The sequence below is a fragment of the Medicago sativa genome, chromosome 3 (assembly GCF_051527215.1).
Source record: "Medicago sativa cultivar Bolivia chromosome 3, Bolivia_mono, whole genome shotgun sequence".
Lineage (NCBI taxonomy): Eukaryota > Viridiplantae > Streptophyta > Magnoliopsida > Fabales > Fabaceae > Medicago > Medicago sativa.
In genome coordinates, this window is record NC_140751.1 from 102,443,646 (window position 1) to 102,462,608 (window position 18,963).

The window sequence follows — 18,963 nt, forward strand, 5'->3', positions numbered from 1 at the left end:
CGATAACTAGTTTGCAATCTAGTTGCAGGGCCGGCCCTAGGGCATAGGCCGCAAGTGCGACGGACTAGGGCCCATGCCGGTAGGGGGCCCAAAAAAAAATTAAGGTGGGGGTTGTATATAGAAATATTTGGATTTTGAGGGGTATATATAGCAAAATTCTCTGAAAAGACCCAAATTTTGACATGATATAGGAATGAGCTGAAATCTGTTAATGGTTTTGCCCCATTTAGTGAGATTTGCTATAAATATCTCATCCAGCACAAAAAATTCTAAATGCACCCTCCTATAAAAAAAATTGGTTGTTCTTAATAATATGCTTGAAAATTTATCATCGAAAAAATTGGTGATATTTTTTTGGACCTTTTGTTCTTAATAATGTGCTTCACTAATATTAAAAATATCGACGATATTTGTTATCCAAGAAATTGGGATAATTTTCATAACAAAGCAAATTCTATTTTAGTTGAAAATGAGGTGCTAAAATTTCAGTCGCATGTGCTATTTTTCTCTACTTCTACGATATTTTATTTTGTTTTGGTGTATATAGATTATTTAATTTATTTTCAGATGTTGTCTAAAAAACATTTATTTGGTAGTGAAAAGCGAAATAAAAAAACGAAATGAAGAGCTAAAAAAACACAACAATGAGCTAAAAAAATTATGATGTATTATGTAAGGGCCCTTTTTTTTTTCATATTATGTCTAAGGCCCGTAAAACTCCAGGAACGGTCCTGTCTAGTTGAATTGACACACTAGACATCCCCAATTCAGCAAGCCAGAAGAATAGCTTCCTTGAGTCCCAATGCTCTCGCTTCCATAGGAGTTGCTACACCCCATACCATGTTGTCCAAGCTTTAATAAAATGACCTCCAAAATCATGATTGCACATACCTATCCCAAAGCAATGATTTCCTTTAAACAATGTTGCATCAATGATACTTTACCTCTCTTTCTCTAGGTGGCTACCAACGATCATGATTGTTGTTGTTTCTACTATGCGCTGCTTCCTCCACTCGTCAAACTTTCCTCCCTTGCGCCATATAATCGCTAATTGCTAGTTGAACCAAAACACACACATCTTCTTACCACATGCTCTTGTACTTTTTCATTTCTTCTTTTCCAAATGCACCACAATAAATAAGCTAATCGCTTTGAGATTAACTAGAGGTCTTTAGTAGGGATGAGAATAGGCTGAACCACCCAGCAGGAGGTCTATGACTTGACTTATTTAAAGCCTAACCCGATCTAAACCATATTTTATGTAGACTAGGCTCCATATTTTACAAAGCCTATTTACTATGTAGTGGATATGTTGTCTGTCGTGTCTGCTCTATGTATTGAAGTATGATTTTTGTTGATAAGAACTATTTATGATTACGGCTCATTTGGTTGAAATTCAAATGTACTTGATATTAGTAAAATATTGGTTTCATCAATTTATTTTTAGTACTTTTCATTATTAGAATTGTGTCGTTGATTGATTTTATGTTTTTCTATGTATTTTGTTGCATTGGTGCCATGTTTTATTGTCTCCAGTCTCAATAAAATGAATCATGATTTATGAAATAATTTTTGTAATTCCTAATTTTTTATTTATTTATAAACTAACACCATATGTATTATATTTACAATTTGGACACAGATCGTCTTGAAAATGAATGAAGCTAATGAAATACCACGAAGACTAGGATGTTTCTACGATTATTGTAATATTTGGTGTTATACTCCATCATAAATTGTAATAAACTCATCCAATCAAACACAACTATTTTCCCTTCTTTTTATCTCTTTATCGATCTACCTTAATAGTGATAGTTTTTGTCTATAAATACTCATAATGTAAATCGTAATAGACTCATTCAATCAAACACAAATTTTCCCTTCTTTTTATCTCTATATATCGATCTACCTTTATCATATCTTTTTATGCATTTTGTAGTCTAATAGTAGCAAATAACCCAAACATTTTTATCTTTTTAATTTGCTGAAATAGAAAATAGAGTCCAAAAACAAAACTAAACAATCCAATACACATTTTAACACAAGCAGAGCTTAACTTTTGATTGAGAGAGAAGGCTGGGGTTCACAAATAAGAATGGGGATTTAGGGATTGAGGTGATGGCAAGTAAGCACAGTCAAAAGAGTATGGACGTAAACTTCTTGCCCTTCCTTTTGATTATGAGTGGTTCAAAAGAGGGGAGGGAATGACATAAGAGGAGAAGGAAGAAGAGAGATTTTAAATATTGTGTTTCATTTTTATTCCTATTCCTTTTGATTAGGGGTCTTGTTAATGAGTGTTCCCCGGACACTCTTTAAACATTCTAAATTAAGTAATTAATCTTTAAAAATATTAAAGTTTTCAATTCCCAATGCACTTTATTACACAACATTTCATAAAAACTTACTATTTCAAGTCCTTAACGAGAGTTCCAGAGGCACTAGTTATCATTTCCCTTTGATAAGAGCAAGGGAGAAGAGGTTCCCATGAACTTAACTCAGTTGGTAAGGACAATGCATAATATATGCAAGGTCCAGGTTAGAACTCAGGACACCACAAAAAAAAAAGAGCACGTGAGAAAAGAGACTTTAGTAAAAACAATGAATTTACATTTTATACCCTTAATATTAAATGTCACATTCAATAAAGCATATTAAAGTCTATCTTTTTTTTTTGGTGGTGGCCGGGGTTCGAACCCGGACCTTGCATATTTTATGCATTGTCCATACCAACTGAGCTAAGCTCACGAGGACAAAGTCTATCTATTTAAAAAAAATTAAATACATCTTCAAATCCCTCCCATTATTGTTACGGAAAACTAAAAATTAACTTACGAAAAACAATTTTCTCTCTTCCCCTTTTCTTCCCTTCAAAATATTCCAAATTACTCGAGGTTTCTAGTTCAGTGTGAGAATGACCACCTACAGTTTGACTAAGGGAAATATATAATACAGGAATGCCCAGTCACAATCATTTCAAATTCAATTCTGAAAACAGGAGGACTATGATGAAGTATGAGTATGAATTGTATAAGCTCTTTCCCTTTTTACAAAATTTATTAGTTGGAAAGGATAGCCTGCGAATATTATCTTATTTGCACTTTAAAAGGACTACTGTAATTCATAGCTTAGTCAGTGTCTATGTCTCATTTCAATGCGTAGAACCAACAAATAAAATTGGATTACATATAGCCATAGCCAAATTCATTTGGCAGTAGATGACTGCAATTAGCAATATATATAGAGAATTGTGGCAATGAAAGATGAGAATAATTCATTTACAATAACATAATTCCAAAAACTCAGAAGGCTAACAAGCTAGTATGAAAAATACAAGTGCAAAGTCAGGATGAAATTGAACTTTATGATCGGTGTAAAATGAATTAAATCAAAAGGTACATTAAAAAAAACAGAGACTGAGAAATACAAGAGAGTTCAGAAGACTAGCCGTTATACAATTATATGCAGCAAATGCAAATCAGGACTTACCGCCGGTCATCGGTCATTTTGCATCTCAAAACAACATACATGGAATATTTGAGATTGTGCTGTTCAGCATACATGTACATAGGACTGTAGGAGTTCAAAGGTGCATTACTGCCACAGATTTGGTCACACACGATGAACCATCCAGCTCATGAGTGACATGGTTCCTTGAAATATGATTCCAGTTTGACATATCAGTCACATCACATACAGTGAAAAAATCCAACACCTGGCCAAATATTTTGAACATCTCGACTCCAAAAATCAAGTTTTTATCGGCCACAAATACAGCATTCCAGTCCATTGGGGCATCAGGATGTACAGAGACTTCAGTCCAGGTAAGATACATGAGATCTAACTCCCATAATTTTCTAACAGCCTTGTTTCGGCGCCCAATTTGACCATCACCTTCGCACCATGACACGGAGAGCATGAACAGACGACCTTTTGAAGATACAAGTTTGGGGTAGTACTCATGTACACGAGGTGGGATCGGAGTGGCTTGAATTGCAATCCAGAAACCTCGTTCTATGTCATATGCAGCAAGCTTGTCTGTTTCAGAGTAAACATAAAATATCTTGCAACATACAACCCCAGAACAAGCAATCCCAAAATCAAAAGGCAATCTTGGGATTTCAGTCCATTTATTGGAGATAGAATCATATATTTCTCCCGAGTCCAGAGGCTCATCCCAAGATCCAAGACCTCCAACAGCTATCACCAAAAATCTTCGACTACTCTTTGAGCTTGAAAGATCGCTTATTTGTCTCATGAATTTATGTGCCTTTCTACTAGACAATGATGAAGCTTCTGTCTCATTAAAGGTTGATCTGCAATGACGTCTCATCGAAAGCTTATGAGGATCCTCATAGACGTCTGATACCCCACCAATCTTCGATCTTGGAAAACGTCTGTCCTGCCGACTCTGATGGCTTTGAGAACTTGGAAAATCCAAACTAACTTCAAAGACTCCCAGTATAGGAATTGATCTAGCATGCTTCATAGCTGATATTTTACGCCAAGATTTTGTCAAGGGGCTAAATGAAAGCACCCCTCTGTGCGTCTTGAATGAGCTCCGATCCACATTCCCAAAGTTAGTCAAGCTAGAACACCCTCCAACAATGAAGATATCATCTTGTACACTAGCAACGGAGAACAAGAACCTTCCTCTGAGAAAACCAGCCTCGATCCTATGCCATTGATTCTGAGACACATCCAATGCATGTATCTCACCAGAGCAAAAGCCATCTTTAACGGTACCAAACAGAAATAACCATGGATTTTGATACAAGCCCTCCCTTCTCAGCTGGAGGAATCTAGGTGTGGTGGTCAAGGACCTCCATTTTTTGCAAACAAGTCGGGCATTCATCAAACTTGTCAATGGAAGCCTCACCAAACACATTTCAAGAATATCATCTGGAAGAAAGACATGCATTTTATTGTTTGTTGTTAACAAATGATCAAGTTGAGAATTCTTTCTGTGGTGTCTTCTCCAAAACCTATCTCTCACCCCATATGAGAAGCAGTCTACAACAGCAGTATCTTGGGGACCACAAACCGGTTTATATCCCTTGCCTTCTTCACTGGAACTAGATCTCCTTCTCGTGCTTGAATCTCCTAATTCTTCACTAGTGTCAGCGCCTACCTTGCAACCTCCACCCCGACCATACAGACTTAGACATTTTAAAGAGACTCCATTTACATCATCATCATCTTCTTCCCCTAAACTTCTGTTATTATTCTTCTTCCTCAACTTCTGGCTGACACTCCTAACAAGACGTTTCGACACACTCAGAGAACCGTGAAAATCTTGTTGACAACGAGATTCTTCTGCCCCGGATCTTTCAGAAAACATTATTATGCTCACCAACTTTTGACAACAAAATATACAAAACCCATCTCTTATCTTGCAATATGCACACAGAATAAAACACGAGCTCGCCTTCTATGAATAATTTTGAACATAAACAACCAATAAAAGAAGAGAATAAAAGAAAACACAAGAAATCAGATTTGAGCATTGTCAAATAAAAGAAGAGAATAATTTTGATACACTCTCAATATATTTTTTTTACACCAACAACCAATAAGAAATCATCATTTGTATGAATGTTAAGTTAAAGTTAAATATGATGATGATTGACCGACAGTGTAAAAAATATTTACACCGTCTGTGCATGTGATTAAATCAAAAAATCTAAACCCCGTGAAATATTAAATAAAAAAATGTAAGTGATGCTGGAAAAAAAAAAGGTGCGAGAACACAAAAAAAAAAACGTTATTTATTTATTTTTCTGGTAAAAGCAATGAATGAATCCAGATCCTGAGGGGAAATTGATAGAAATGGGTGAAATTTGAAATGAAATGAAAAATTATGTTCATAACAATTAAAAAAAAAAAAAAAAAAAAGATTGGACAGGGAGTGAGAGGTAGGAAGGTAAATAAGTAGAAATGAGTGTGAGTGATGATGCATACCTAGACAGAAATTAATTTTGAGAGCAGTGAAGAAGCAAATTAAATTGAATGAATAAGAAAAAAGAAAGAGAGATTGGATATGGAAAAGCAAAATAGTTTGCGGTTAAATAACGAATCGAATGAGTAACGGAAATCTAAAGAAGGAAAAGCAAAAAAGAGAGAAAAGGAATACTTACAACGTCTGCCTGCAATGCGGTTGAGAAAGAAATGAAATGAAATGAACCACCAAAATCGGTGCTATGCTCTCACTTTACTCTTTTTTCATTTCAGAACAGAAGACCGATTATTATTATTATTATTAGAGGAGAAATAAAAACAAAAAGAGAAAAAGAAAAAAAGAAAATTGGACAAATTTGATGCTTTGGTTGGTTTGGGAATTTAGTAAAGCGACCGCTCCACTTATTATACACCCACCCACACCCATCTCCTTTCTTTTCTTTCTTTTTGGTACTACCTTTCTTTCTTTAATTAATCAATCAATTATTATTATTTTACTACTGTATACTATTGTCTACCTAACGCTAATTCACTACTACTGTTAATCTTTTTAACTTAACTTTTTTTTATTCTTTTTCTTTTTTAAACTTCTGACTAATACAATATGTTATGAACGTGGGTGATGCATTTCTTTATGTATATGAATGAATAATAATGATGGCTATGTTAACATCACATTCAATACCGCATGTGAGTGATTTATGAAGCCATGTTCGAGTTATTGTCTTGCCAGTTTAAATAATCTTCTCATCATGGGTTTGGTTGTAGTAGTAGTAGTCACTGTGAAATCTAACAAGTATATGAGGGTGTTCCGATTGCAAGAGTTAAAAATTCAAACGGGTTGTATAAAAGATGTTTTGGATCTGCTAAAAGATAAGTATCCCAGAAACAACATAAGACACAACAGTAGATGATAAGGCAAAACAACATGACAAATTTTTATGTTATTGCACAATTGTTTGTCGATAGACAAAAGACTATTTTAAATAATTTGTACTTACGAAAAAAAAGTTGTGTTATACATGATCCAATTAGAGTTTGTTATGGAGGGGGTTTTCGAAATAGTGCTCACTATTATTTATCAGGATTTTTTAGTTACATTCAAGGATCATCTGACATCCTTCATGTGGAGCTATATGCTATTTATCAGGGTCTTTTATTGGCAAAAAAATTTGGGGATTTTAGAGCTTGTTTGTTACTCTGACTCTTTACTTTGTGTTAACCTCCTCAACGACCCAACTCTCAGGTTTCATGTTTACGCCGTTTTGATTCAAGACATGAAGGACTTGATGGAACAAAGTAATATTATTGTTTGTCACACTCTCATAGAGGGAAATCAATGTGCAAATTTCTTGGCCAAACTTGGAGCCTCCTCAGATCATGATTTGGTTCACCATACCTCCCCTTCAGATGGTCTCTTATTTTCCCTGAAGGTGGATGCAGCTGAAACTTTATTCCTAGAGAGTAGTTTGTAGTTGTTTTTCTTTTTACTTCCGTTCTCTTCTTTTTTCTTTAGCATTGCAACCAAAATATATATATATATATATATATATATATATATATATATATATATATATATATATATATATATGATTTAGTAAGGGATAAAAAATTTAGTTTTTATTATGTCCTTTGTCTCCTAGTTTGTCATATAACAGGAACAATTTTACGATCAAATACAATATAACTGAAGTTGTCTTGTCCCTTCTTCTTTAAGATATTAAACGCAATTTAAGATTTTGTTTGAAAGTTTGGAAAGAAGGGTTTTAGAGGGTGGAAAATATAAGAAAAAATTGAAAAAATCTTTAATGTATTTTAAAAGATTAATTTTTTAAAGAATCGTAAATTAATGTTTATGACTAACATATTTTAAATTTTAAAACTACTATAACATAGATTGAATTAGAAGAATTTATTTATATCCTTCAAAACCTTCAAAATTCTCCTTCAATATAATTTTTTAGTTCCTTAAATTATGGGATTTTGTATTATAAAAAAATTGAACCTCACAGTTCAATTTCTTCCATCCGCTCATTTTTTTTTTCCTTTGAAACTCTCCTTTCATTTTCCTCCAAACTTGTAAACAAAGTTTAGGGTATGATTGATTTTCAAAATAATAGACATGATAAAATGAAGGTTTAAACTTCTATAAAAAAAAAAAATAAGGTTTAAACTTCCCCTAAAAAAAAAACAAAGGCTTGAACTTTCCCTTAAAAAAAGATAGAGGTGTTAATGTAGTATTTTTTTTTTGAAAAATGTGTTAATGTAGTTTTAACCTCTCTATTTTAACTAAGCAGTATTTTAACCCCCGATATTTTAAAACTAGCAACTAACCTGTGCTAAGCACGGGCTAATTCGAAGAGGGGGGTGTGCATCAAACTACATTGCATTCTTATATGAATTGAGAAGATAAGAAAAAACTAATGATAAAGTGGACGTTAATGGTAAAAGGGAAGATTATTTTGACTTCCCTTGAGATTTTTTTAAATAACACATACACCCCTTCTAATTTTCCAAACACATCAATCTCCCTTCATTTTATTCATTTCAATAACTTTGTAAATATACAATTATTTAATCAGTCATTTTGGTTTGTTTGTATCAGCTTTCTCTTTTCACAAATAAGTTAAATGAAGTGTTTTTCTCGCAATGGTGAAACAATAACATCATTTGTTTTTACCACCAAATAAAATATAACATCGACAATTAGAGAAGAGATCCAAAGAGAATATAGAGATGAGAAATTTTTTTGGTGGATGGATATTGTGGTTGATCAATGAAAAGGAAATAATCTTCGATATATCCGTTTTATTACATTAGAGAAATGGAAAGAAAAATGGTCGAAAATTAAATGAGTTTGATACTTGTATTAAGAAGTTAATTGCTCAAAATAAATGGAATTACTAAAGTTTAAACCATGTTATATTATAAGAGAAGTGCTTGTCAATTTGATAAAAAAAAATAGTATTTAGTTAAAAATAGAGCGGGTGTTTGTGTTATTTAAGAAGATCTTAAGGGAGGTTAGTGTAATTATATGTAAAAATATTTAAAATAGTAAAGATTTCATTATTGTAAAGATGTCGTTATGAGTCCCGTGTATAAATTGTACAACTGTATTATTTACTGTGCTGACGGCTGATCCATTAATTGTTTTTCACAAAGGTTCACTTTTTATATTTTTTTTAACCTGATTTCGTGCCTGTATATGGGGTTGCTAGGTTGCGCCCGTGATTAGTGAATTTTTTTCAGGATAGATTTGGGTCGATCCACTTTGTCTGATTTATTATGTTGTATCCCCGTTTTGGGTACCTGAGTTAGGTCTAATGCTCTCAGACTCTTTATCTATTTCTTTTTATTTAATATAATTTTTCTTTTGACTAAGAAAACAATAAAGAAAAACAAAGGCAAATTATTTTTAGAAAAGGAGCAATCTTAAAAATGTCTAATTTTTTGAAAAATAGATATATGCTTTGTAATAAATATTTTGTAACTTTCTTGAAATTATGTTTTTTTTTTTAATGTTTTTAAGAATGAAGTTTTGTTATTTTGTGATTATCAATCAGATATAATTGAATGTTTTTTTTTATTTTCTTAATGAAAATATTTTTTTCAGTGTTTTTGTTAGTATCGAAGATAACTGTCTCAACCATATTTTATTATTTTATTGATTGTATTTATTAGACTAAATATGTAAACAATTGTCATTTTTTTTCATTGGATTACCTTTACCTACAGAAGAAAAACTCATAGAAAGGTCTATTGCATCCTAAAATCTAAAAAATCATAGCAAGTTAGTTATGTTGCATCAAATAGACTCATTTTCAGATAAAAGCACGTGAACATCATAAAATATTTTTTGGTACAATCACAAAACTTATTTTTAATAAATGTAAATTGAATACATGGTTCACTTTTAATAAAATAAAAATTAATTTTGATATTGAATAAAAAAATAAATATTTTGATATTCAATCATTTAGAGATTATTTTTGAAAAGGCATAATCAATTTTGTGTTTGTTTATCGTAATAACAATCACTTCTTTGAAGAAAAAACATTGTTTGGATACAACTGTATAAAATGGATTTTGTGTTACAAAATTATCTTCTTGTTTAAATTTTTTTAAAAAAAGTTATAGCAAACCCGACAGAGCTTATTTGTTATGAATTAAAATAAAAATAATACTGACATTCAATAATTTAGTGATTTTTTTAAATTTTTATAAAAATATCATAATCTATTTTGTGTTTTTTTATGGTAATAAAATCTTTTTTTTTTAAATATTGTAGTTTGTTTAGATACATCAATATAAGTCCTCGCGAGCTTAGTTCCGTTAGTTTGGACAATTCATAAAATATGCAAGGTCCGAGTTCGAATCCCGGCCACCACAAAAAGAAAAAGATACATCCATAAAAAAGAAACTTTTTGTTGCAAAATCGCATCAATCTTTTGAAATTTATGTTCTCTCTCAGCTAAATTGTGTTTTTACTGATCATTACCTTTCATAATTAGAGAAAGATAATAGATTGTATTTTTTTTTTTTTAGCTCTTTGGATATTTAAAAGTTGAATTATAAGAAGATTTGTTTAGATTGGGATTAAAATTAAGTTTGTTTGGGGATTAAGTTAGTGCATTTTATCGAGTGAGTTTGTTTTAATTTGTTTTTGAAAGAGAAAAAATAGGGGGAAGTTGAAGCAAAAGACACAAAATAATACTCCCTCCGTTCCTTTTTAAGTGTCACTTTTGGAGAATTTTTTTGTTCCTATTTAAGTGTCACTTTACACAGTTCAATGCAACATTAAATGTTATTTTACTAATATTACCCTTATTTATTATTGTGGAGAGAGAAATATATGTAATGAGATATTAAATAAATAAGGTTATTATAGTAAAAATAGAAATTATTGTATCAAAAGTAGCAACATTTATTGATTGTCTTGGTTTGTGTACAATGTCAAAATGTGACAATTAAAAAGGAACGGAGGTAGTATAATTTTGATGACGTGTCAAAAGATTAAGAAGGGGTAAAATTGTATTTTTGGTAGACATTAAGTTTTATGATTAGAGAATAGATTCGTTATGTAGCCCTTTACTTTAAAAAATTAAAGAATTACGACTCAATCAAATGACCCAAAAGTCTGACTTTATCTTGTTTGGACCCGAAAGTGTGCCTTATTTGATATCCACTCCTTCTTTCTTGTCTTAACAACTCTGGTGTTTGTTTGAATCTGGCGTTGATTTTGGAGAAAGATCCAGCGAAGTAATAGATCAAAAGGAGATGAAAATCTCAATGTTTCATCTCTGTCTCTTTCTCTTACTCATCGGAATGTCTCATGCCGTTGATGATAAATGTGCTGCCTGTAAAGCTGTTGCGGTAATAACCTCTTCGTTTTCATTCCTCCCAATCCAAATCATACTTATTTAGTTTCTTGTTGATTTGATTTGATTCGATTCGATCCGATTCTATGCTGTGTTGCAGGGGGAGCTAGAGATTGGACTTGCCCGTGTAAGTCACATGTTTTTATTTCAATTCACTTGTGTCTGTAATGTGATGATCCATTCATTCATTCAACCATTGGATTTACATTTAATCAGGAGAAGCCACGCAATCATTTGGATATGCGCCATCGCTTGGACGCCAAGGGCCAGCGTCAAGGAAAGTTAATTGATTACAGGTAGTTACCTATATTGTCATACTCAGATTCATTTTGATCTATCCGATGAAAGAAAAATGTATCTATTATGCTCAGTTACTCTCATAGCTTGATCATCTAACTAACTGTGAAACTGTTTTGTAAAATACTCAGAATCAGCGAGTTAAGAGTCGTTGAACTTCTTGATGACCTTTGTGAAAAGATGCAAGACTACACACTCAGGGTGCGTGCTTAATTACTTTCCATTGGTTCCTTATCTTAATTCTTACATATTCTAGAATGAGCGTTATTGGCATTGTGTTTTCATCTGTTTTTCAGATATTTCCAGACTCACGTGAATGGTACAAAGTGGGTAGCTGGGATAACCTCAGAACAAGTATGCACTCCATTTCATCTACCTTTGATTTACCATGCTTGACTTCATGAAATTTCTCTCTGTTATTTCCAAAACTCTTACTTAATCGATTCTTTAACCTTAAAAGAAAAACATGCTAAAGTTTTCATGGAAAAGAACTGAGGAGTATAGTTAAGAAAATATTATGCTATATTTTAATGCTACACCCGTTTATTCTAACATGTTTGGATTTTCTGGTACTCAACATAGCAATGATATGTTAGAACAATTGAAAATGATAAGAGATTAGTCGTTACTTTGCTTGTTGTGTCAGAATTAAATGGGTTGTAAATATTACAAAAACTTATATGCAGGATCAAAATGTACCTTATATTTAGTATTTTTATTGCTTGTATCCAAAATATACATGTTTTGCAAGATTTTTACATGTCAATTTATCAACCTGTCACTTACAATGCAAATGCCTGATTTTGAAGTCCATATTTCACATTTGGCGTGTATAACTTAAGTATTAAGGTGTAAGATTTTAATTCCTTAACGAGTAACGAGTATGAATTATTTCAGTTTGTTGCATTGTCATGCTTATTCCAGTGTTTAGCGTTTAAGTTGTTTACTTTTGTACTGTTTTTAATACTTTGATGAGTAAATATTTATAAAGGTTTCTTTAATTCTGATGAGTTATTTGGACAAATAATGTTCTCGGCAGATAAACAAGAAGCTCGGGCACATTCAAAAGACATCTCTTCTTATTGTGGAAGGTAAGAGGCAACCAGGTTTATGTTTTAACTTTAATATTTTTCAACAGGGGATATTTATGGCATCAAAGCTTTTCCATTATCTTTTGCGAGAAGTGACTTTAAAGCTTGAGTACTGCCGTTGTGCACTAACCATCTGTGTGTACTGTGACCAGATTACTTGAAGAAACAGAAGATGAGGTGAACTTTAATTTTTCTTGACTTTTCTGCTGCTATAGTACATATGTTTATCTGCATTATCTGTACTATGAATTATTTTGTAACGATGCCATGTCTTGTAGCTGGCTGAGTTGATAAAGAAAGGGTCTGTTAAAGTGGGAGATGTGAGCAAAGTTCTTTGTCAAGATTTGAGCAAACACTGCGGTCAGACAAGGTAACTTCAAAGATAATAGTTAGAATTTATTTTACGATTCACTAGATTTTCTGGGACACATTTGTTGTAGTCGTAGCTTTCAGGGTACCCAAAAGTTTGTATGGTTTAAGTTAATATCATTATTTATTGATGGAGAACATCTTAGGTTTCATTCAGTACTAGTTTGAGGAGCCTTCCTTTTCTGGCCTGTTGTTCCTGATGGGGCTTATAGTAATGAGTTTGAATGTGTCAGTCATAGTTGACCTTTGACATATGTGGGGATTAGGATAGTTTCACACTTGCTTTTCAAAACTGTTGCTGCTCTCTTCAGAATTCTCTAACATCCATTTGGCCAATTACCAAATACTCTTCACGGTTTGTTCAATCTTACCTGGTGCACTAAAGCTCCCGCATACGCAGGGTCCGGGAAGGGGTCCCACCATTTGGTGTATTGTACGCAGCCTTACCCTATTTTTTACACAAGAGGCTGTTTCCAGGACTTGAACCCGTGACCTTCCAGTCACATGACAACAACTTTACCAGTTGCGCCGAGGTTACCCCTCTTTGTTCAATCTTACCTAAGGTTCTAAAATGTTACAACAACAACAACAACCAAGTCTTATCCCACTACGTGGGGTCGGCTACATGGATCAAATGACGCCATAGTGTTCTATCAAAAACCATATTTAGAAGGTTCTAAAATGTTACACAAACTCCAAAATGATAACTACAGAGAACCTACCTTATGGGGGAAGATTAAAATAAATTCATAATAAGATTCTTGCAAGTTTGCCAGTCAGAATTTTTTTTTTGTTTTGTTTTGTTGATAAAGGCACAAGAAAGCAATAAAAGTCAGGAGAGGCCTGAATCCTATACAAAGATAGGGGGGACTAGGCCAAAACCCAACAAACCTAAACATCAAACAATAGACATACTTGCACTATGTCAAAATCCTGTATTTATTATTTAACAATTGATGCATTCTTAAAAATTTAAAAGATATATGTAGACATAACTGTGAATGTATTTGTGCAGTGTATCAGATGAGACAGAGGTCGTCGAAGATAGAGAGCTTTAAATCCCTGGATATTGGGGTGGCTGGAAATCTGCCTTTGGGAAATTAAAAATTAACAGAATACACCACAAAATTGATGGTGTTGTCCGTTTTGTAGTTGGAGTTAGAATGACTTCCATTTTTCTCAATTAAGAGACATTTTAATGATACGGTTGATCAGACTCTAATCAAGCTATGAATGTGACTTCATATGTCATCACTGCACTGTAAAATCTTTTATTTTGAATGCCTGTTAATATGAATGTGACTTCATATGTCATCACTGCACTGTAAAATCTTTTATTTTGAATGCCTGTTAATTCAGAGAGGTAATGCCTCTACAGATAACTACAACTAGTTACATAAAAAGGAACCTTCACAATTCTTAAAAGACTTAGATATAGAAATAGTAGTAGGCCTGAGAAATTTACATTCAATTCAACATTTTACATTCAGAACTTTCGCAGACTTGTGGATACAGTAAACAAACATAGATGATCTGACTGAGGAAACTTTGGTATTTTTGTTTCCTTTGCTTTTGTTTATTCAGATGTTGTTTCCTCTCTTGCACTTCTCCTGATCGAGGATGGTTATGTTTGTAGGATGATCTGCCTATTCTTGTGAGGCTTTTTATTTTAAAGGGGTTATACTACTGATTGTTTTACAACTTCAATGGAGACCAGAAGATCACGTTCGGATTGTTTTATGAAGATTCCCAAGTTAGTTTTTGCGTTTTCTTTAGACAACATTAAAAAAACTTAAATAAACCGTAAATAATTGGTTCATAAATTTGACCCAAAAAAAATTGGTTCATAAAAGTTTTCCCATTAATTTCTTTGGAAACCTGACCTTGAAGAGGTTTTCTGTCTGTTTGTAAATGTATCATGGCATCTTGGTTGAAGTATTCAACTTTCTTACCACGCTTTTTGTCCCTTCCAATCCGCAAACATCTATAATCTATCAAGTATGTTTCGTTTGTTCCTTTATTGTGAAGAAAGGAATGGCAAAAGTTGTATGCTAGTACTATTCAATTTATCTTGAAAAGATACCAAGGGAATATTAGAAAGGTGAACAACTAAATTTAGATTGAAATTAATTGAAGTGGTACAAGAAGGCAGAGATACCCTCCAGCAGGCCGCAACCTTCGCATCACAATTTTATACGTACAAATATCCATCCTTCCTTTCTAAACATAAACAATCATAATGAGCTAACACTAACACTCTAATACACCCTTAAGTAAAGTAAGGCTTTCTGCTGATATACTCCTCCTGACTCGAGAAGGAGGTATCTCTATCCTGGAAGGAGGATCTGGGGAGAAACATACCACAATAACCGTTAAATTATCACATGAGTTACGCTTAAGAGCCTCTCTGACCAACTCTCTCGAACACCTTTGAGGATCATTATGTATCATCAACTCCTTTCTTGCCATGGTCACAGCACCTTGGTTACTCATTACATCCCACAGGCCATCACAGCCCATAATCAAGAATTCATCATCCTCGGTCAATAAGATTTCCTGCAACTCTGGCTCGGCACTCAAAGGACAGGCAGAACCCTTGGGACCCTTCATGTGCCAGTCACCTAAGGCACGTGAAACAGATAATTGGCCATTCAAGTATCCATCATATACCACCCCACCAAGTTTTTCAATCCTTAGTCTTTCTGAAATACAATTTGGTTTCTGGTCTTTTGACATCTCAATTGCTCTCCCTCGCCTTCCCAGTACAGCTCGACAATCCCCCGCATTTGCAATTACCATGTTCCTGTCAATGATGAAATTTCACAAATTTAGGGAGAGAGCTCATAAGAAATCATGCAACAACAGAGAACACAATGCATATAAGTTTTCTTTCCGCAGCTTCTCTCTTCCATCTCCAATGAGATGAGACATAAATACTATCCCAGAATCTTATGTTTTTCCCGGATAAATTACGGTTGAAGAAGCAAATGCCATTATATTGTTTCCAAACATTGACAGAGCGGCCGTGTTCTAACACCCACTTAAAAATAATAGGATCTAACAAACAACCAATAAAATCTGAAGGCACCTAAAACTTGCTAAAATTAATGAAAAGAATCATGGAATCATAATGCAAGGTCATTACCTCCCAAATACAAGTGCAGTTAAAGCGGTGGTGCCAGAGGAGATATCAAGCGAACTGGAATCTGCAAATGCATAATCAGCTTTCATAAACGCACTTGTAATTGCCTTCCCCACACAAGTTGGAAACTGAGAGTCCTCAACAATGAGTTTAAGGATGTTATTTCTTACAAACAAAGCAGCATCGGTTCCTCCATGGCCATCAAACACCTGAACAATGAGTATGGGTTACTGAACTGTTGGATTTTTTAACATGCAAACAAAAATAAAGGTGGAAACTCATTGTATGAGCAACAAACTTCAATCCATTAAAACAATATATTTTATGAAAATATCAAAAGTAAAGACCTCTCTAGCCTATTACTCATTTGTCCTAATCTTCAGCAATGTCAACTTCAGATGGAAATTAAACATCGGCCACGATTCTGTTAAGAATAGTAATGCATGGAGAAGAGGCGAAAGAGGGAACAAAGGGGAAGAAACTCTGCTAGGGTACAATATGCAGTACGATCAATGATGGGAAATACAAAGAGTAGTGGTAAATGTATGAACAAAAAGTAACAAAAGACTAAACTACCTTTAAGCAAAGTAAACAAATGAAAACACAGAGCTTGTTATCTAACAGGTACAGGTTCAACATGTGAATGTAAATATGAAGCTTTATATCATATCAAATGTATATAAACTGTAATCTCGAGTAAGAATAACATACGAACCCCATAGAAAGCTCCGGGAAGAGGAACATTTGAAGTAGAACCTATGTGTTGAGTAAGATCATCTATACATACGTGTTCATCTTCCATATATTGTTTAGGTCCTCTTTCAGCACAACTTCCTGATCGAAATATCGGAACAAAATCTGTCTTGTTTTCAGAAGATGACTTACTTCCAGTAACCTCTGCATCCACACTCTTAAAAAAGAGAGAGAGAAACAGACAAATCAGATAACCTAAGCTTTACAACGAATATGACAACATAGGAAGTAAAGTATAAAGTAGTATTGGTAAAAATTGAAATGAAGTTCACAGCATTTATGTGTGTATCAGTTTAGCAAGGTGAATTATGAAGACTAACAAGAGCATTAAAGCTTGCTAAAAAAAAACTAACAAGTAGTATCTTGCTAACTAGTAATCTAAACATTGGTTAATGAATCCATAAAAGGAAAGTTTATCTTAACAATACAAGTTAATGTAATAAATACATCATCTTCCATACAAACTTACCTTTTTTTATTCCTTAACCAATGTGGAACTTGTTACTTGGTAGCATTTTCTTTGTAATAAAAACATAAACGAAAATTTAAAATTATCTGAAAATTATAGCAAGCAAAGCAACAAAAGAAATTAATACTACAAAGTAAGAACAACAAAGACACAAAACATGACATGAACCAAAATGTCAAAATATATAATTATTACAACAACAAAAAAATATTAGCAAAAAAATCAAACTTTATGAAAAAGTTGAATAACATACCAAATCTGATGCAGCCAGTTTCAATCTATTGGAGCTAAGGCTATGTCTCAAACTGGAAGCATGTCTTGGAGGTTTACCAATTGTGGTTGGTTTAAGATTATTGAAATCTCCTAATTTGTCATCATCATTATCATTATCATTGTCTTTGTTGTAATCATCGCCTTCTAGTATTGTAATTGGAGGAGAATAATCCATATCCACATGCATAACAATCTCTTCCAAATCATACATATATAAATAATAATATAACTAACAAAAAAAACCAATAAACTAATGCAAAAAAAAAAGTATGAATCTGAAGAATAATAAGTTAAAATCAAAGAGATGAAGTTGCAGAGGAAATTATAGGAAAATAGAATAATTAGGATGAAAATTGAAGAAGAAACAAAAATTGTTTGGAAATGGAAATGGAAAGAAGAAAGATGAAGAAAGAAAGAAAGAAAAACTGCGTGTGGCGGTTCTGGGTGGGAGAATATGGACACGTGGGATGTTATAATTGGGTGTTGTGGATGGCCTTTACTGGATTGTGTCCTAGCCGTTGGATCAATGGTTAACAAGATAGATAGATACTTCGATATTGGGTTTGTTTTTGTGACGGACAACAAAAGTCAAGGGACAAGCCTCGGATTCTCACATTACACGTTTCGATTAATCATTGGATGTTACTCTTATTGTCTCAGTCTTCAAGATTGCACTTATGTGATACAGTATCTTAGAGCATCCACAATAGTAGGCTCCACGTAATAAGGACTTCTTAAATGGACCACACATTACACATCACTTATTTATAATACTCCCTCCGGTCTCATTTATAAAAAAAAGTTGATTTTTTAGATACATTGAATAACTTATGTATCTAGTCAAGAATCTAAACCAAATACATAATTTATTCAATGTATCTAAAAAGCCATTTGTTTCTTATAAATAAGACCGGAGGGAGTATTTTAATAAAAGTACTTATTAAAGACTCAATGGCTCCAATGAGAGTACACTAATAAGGACTCCAATAAAAAATATTAAACAGGCCCCACTAACTTTACATCATTAAACAAAAATAATTTATTTATTAAATTATAAATTACCACATAATATTTAATTATAATCCTTAAAAAAAATTAAATTATAAAATATTTATTTATTCGTATGAACTTAAATTTCTGCCACATTTGCTAATAATTTGAAAATGGAAAAATTAACATTACAAATTTTACATTCCTTCGTTAAAAAATAATAATAATAATTTGCATAAATTAAAT

At 32.9% G+C, this 18,963-nt stretch overlaps 3 protein-coding genes across 3 annotated transcripts; 1 reads left to right on the forward strand and 2 right to left on the reverse strand.

Annotated features, from left to right (window-relative positions):
• Positions 1-3,216: 3,216 nt before the first annotated feature.
• On the reverse strand, positions 3,217-6,231 carry LOC146943109 (F-box/kelch-repeat protein At5g42350-like). The gene is made up of 2 exons (XM_085757225.1): positions 6,135-6,231; positions 3,217-5,428 (listed from the first exon to the last, which is right to left on the reverse strand). Exon 2 carries the CDS (start codon positions 5,336-5,338, stop codon positions 3,581-3,583), a length of 1,758 nt encoding a protein of 585 aa, XP_085613351.1. The 5' UTR covers positions 5,339-5,428; positions 6,135-6,231; the 3' UTR covers positions 3,217-3,580.
• Positions 6,232-11,110: 4,879 nt separating this feature from the next.
• On the forward strand, positions 11,111-14,404 carry LOC146943110 (TLR4 regulator/MIR-interacting MSAP protein). The gene is made up of 9 exons (XM_085757227.1): positions 11,111-11,328; positions 11,434-11,460; positions 11,550-11,629; positions 11,762-11,831; positions 11,927-11,984; positions 12,670-12,721; positions 12,874-12,898; positions 13,000-13,091; positions 14,106-14,404. Exons 1-9 carry the CDS (start codon positions 11,233-11,235, stop codon positions 14,146-14,148), a joined length of 543 nt encoding a protein of 180 aa, XP_085613353.1. The 5' UTR covers positions 11,111-11,232; the 3' UTR covers positions 14,149-14,404.
• Positions 14,405-15,183: 779 nt separating this feature from the next.
• Positions 15,184-18,173, reverse strand: LOC146943111 (putative protein phosphatase 2C 27). The gene is made up of 4 exons (XM_085757226.1): positions 17,708-18,173; positions 16,948-17,142; positions 16,236-16,441; positions 15,184-15,893 (listed from the first exon to the last, which is right to left on the reverse strand). The coding sequence occupies exons 1-4, from the start codon at positions 17,936-17,938 to the stop codon at positions 15,341-15,343; spliced, it is 1,185 nt and encodes a 394-aa protein (XP_085613352.1). The 5' UTR covers positions 17,939-18,173; the 3' UTR covers positions 15,184-15,340.
• Positions 18,174-18,963: the final 790 nt, after the last annotated feature.

Coding starts and splice junctions, on each gene's coding strand:
- LOC146943110 (XM_085757227.1), top strand. CDS start 11,233: ATGAAAATCTCAATGTTTCATCTCTGTCTCTTTCTCTTACTCATCGGA. Junction 11,985..12,669: donor CTGGGATAACCTCAGAACAA/GTATGCACTCCA, acceptor TGTTCTCGGCAG/ATAAACAAGAAGCTCGGGCA. Junction 13,092..14,105: donor AAACACTGCGGTCAGACAAG/GTAACTTCAAAG, acceptor GTATTTGTGCAG/TGTATCAGATGAGACAGAGG.
- LOC146943109 (XM_085757225.1), bottom strand. CDS start 5,338: ATGTTTTCTGAAAGATCCGGGGCAGAAGAATCTCGTTGTCAACAAGAT.
- LOC146943111 (XM_085757226.1), bottom strand. CDS start 17,938: ATGTATGATTTGGAAGAGATTGTTATGCATGTGGATATGGATTATTCT. Junction 16,442..16,947: donor TTCCCGGAGCTTTCTATGGG/GTTCGTATGTTA, acceptor CTCATTGTTCAG/GTGTTTGATGGCCATGGAGG. Junction 15,894..16,235: donor ACTGCACTTGTATTTGGGAG/GTAATGACCTTG, acceptor CATCATTGACAG/GAACATGGTAATTGCAAATG.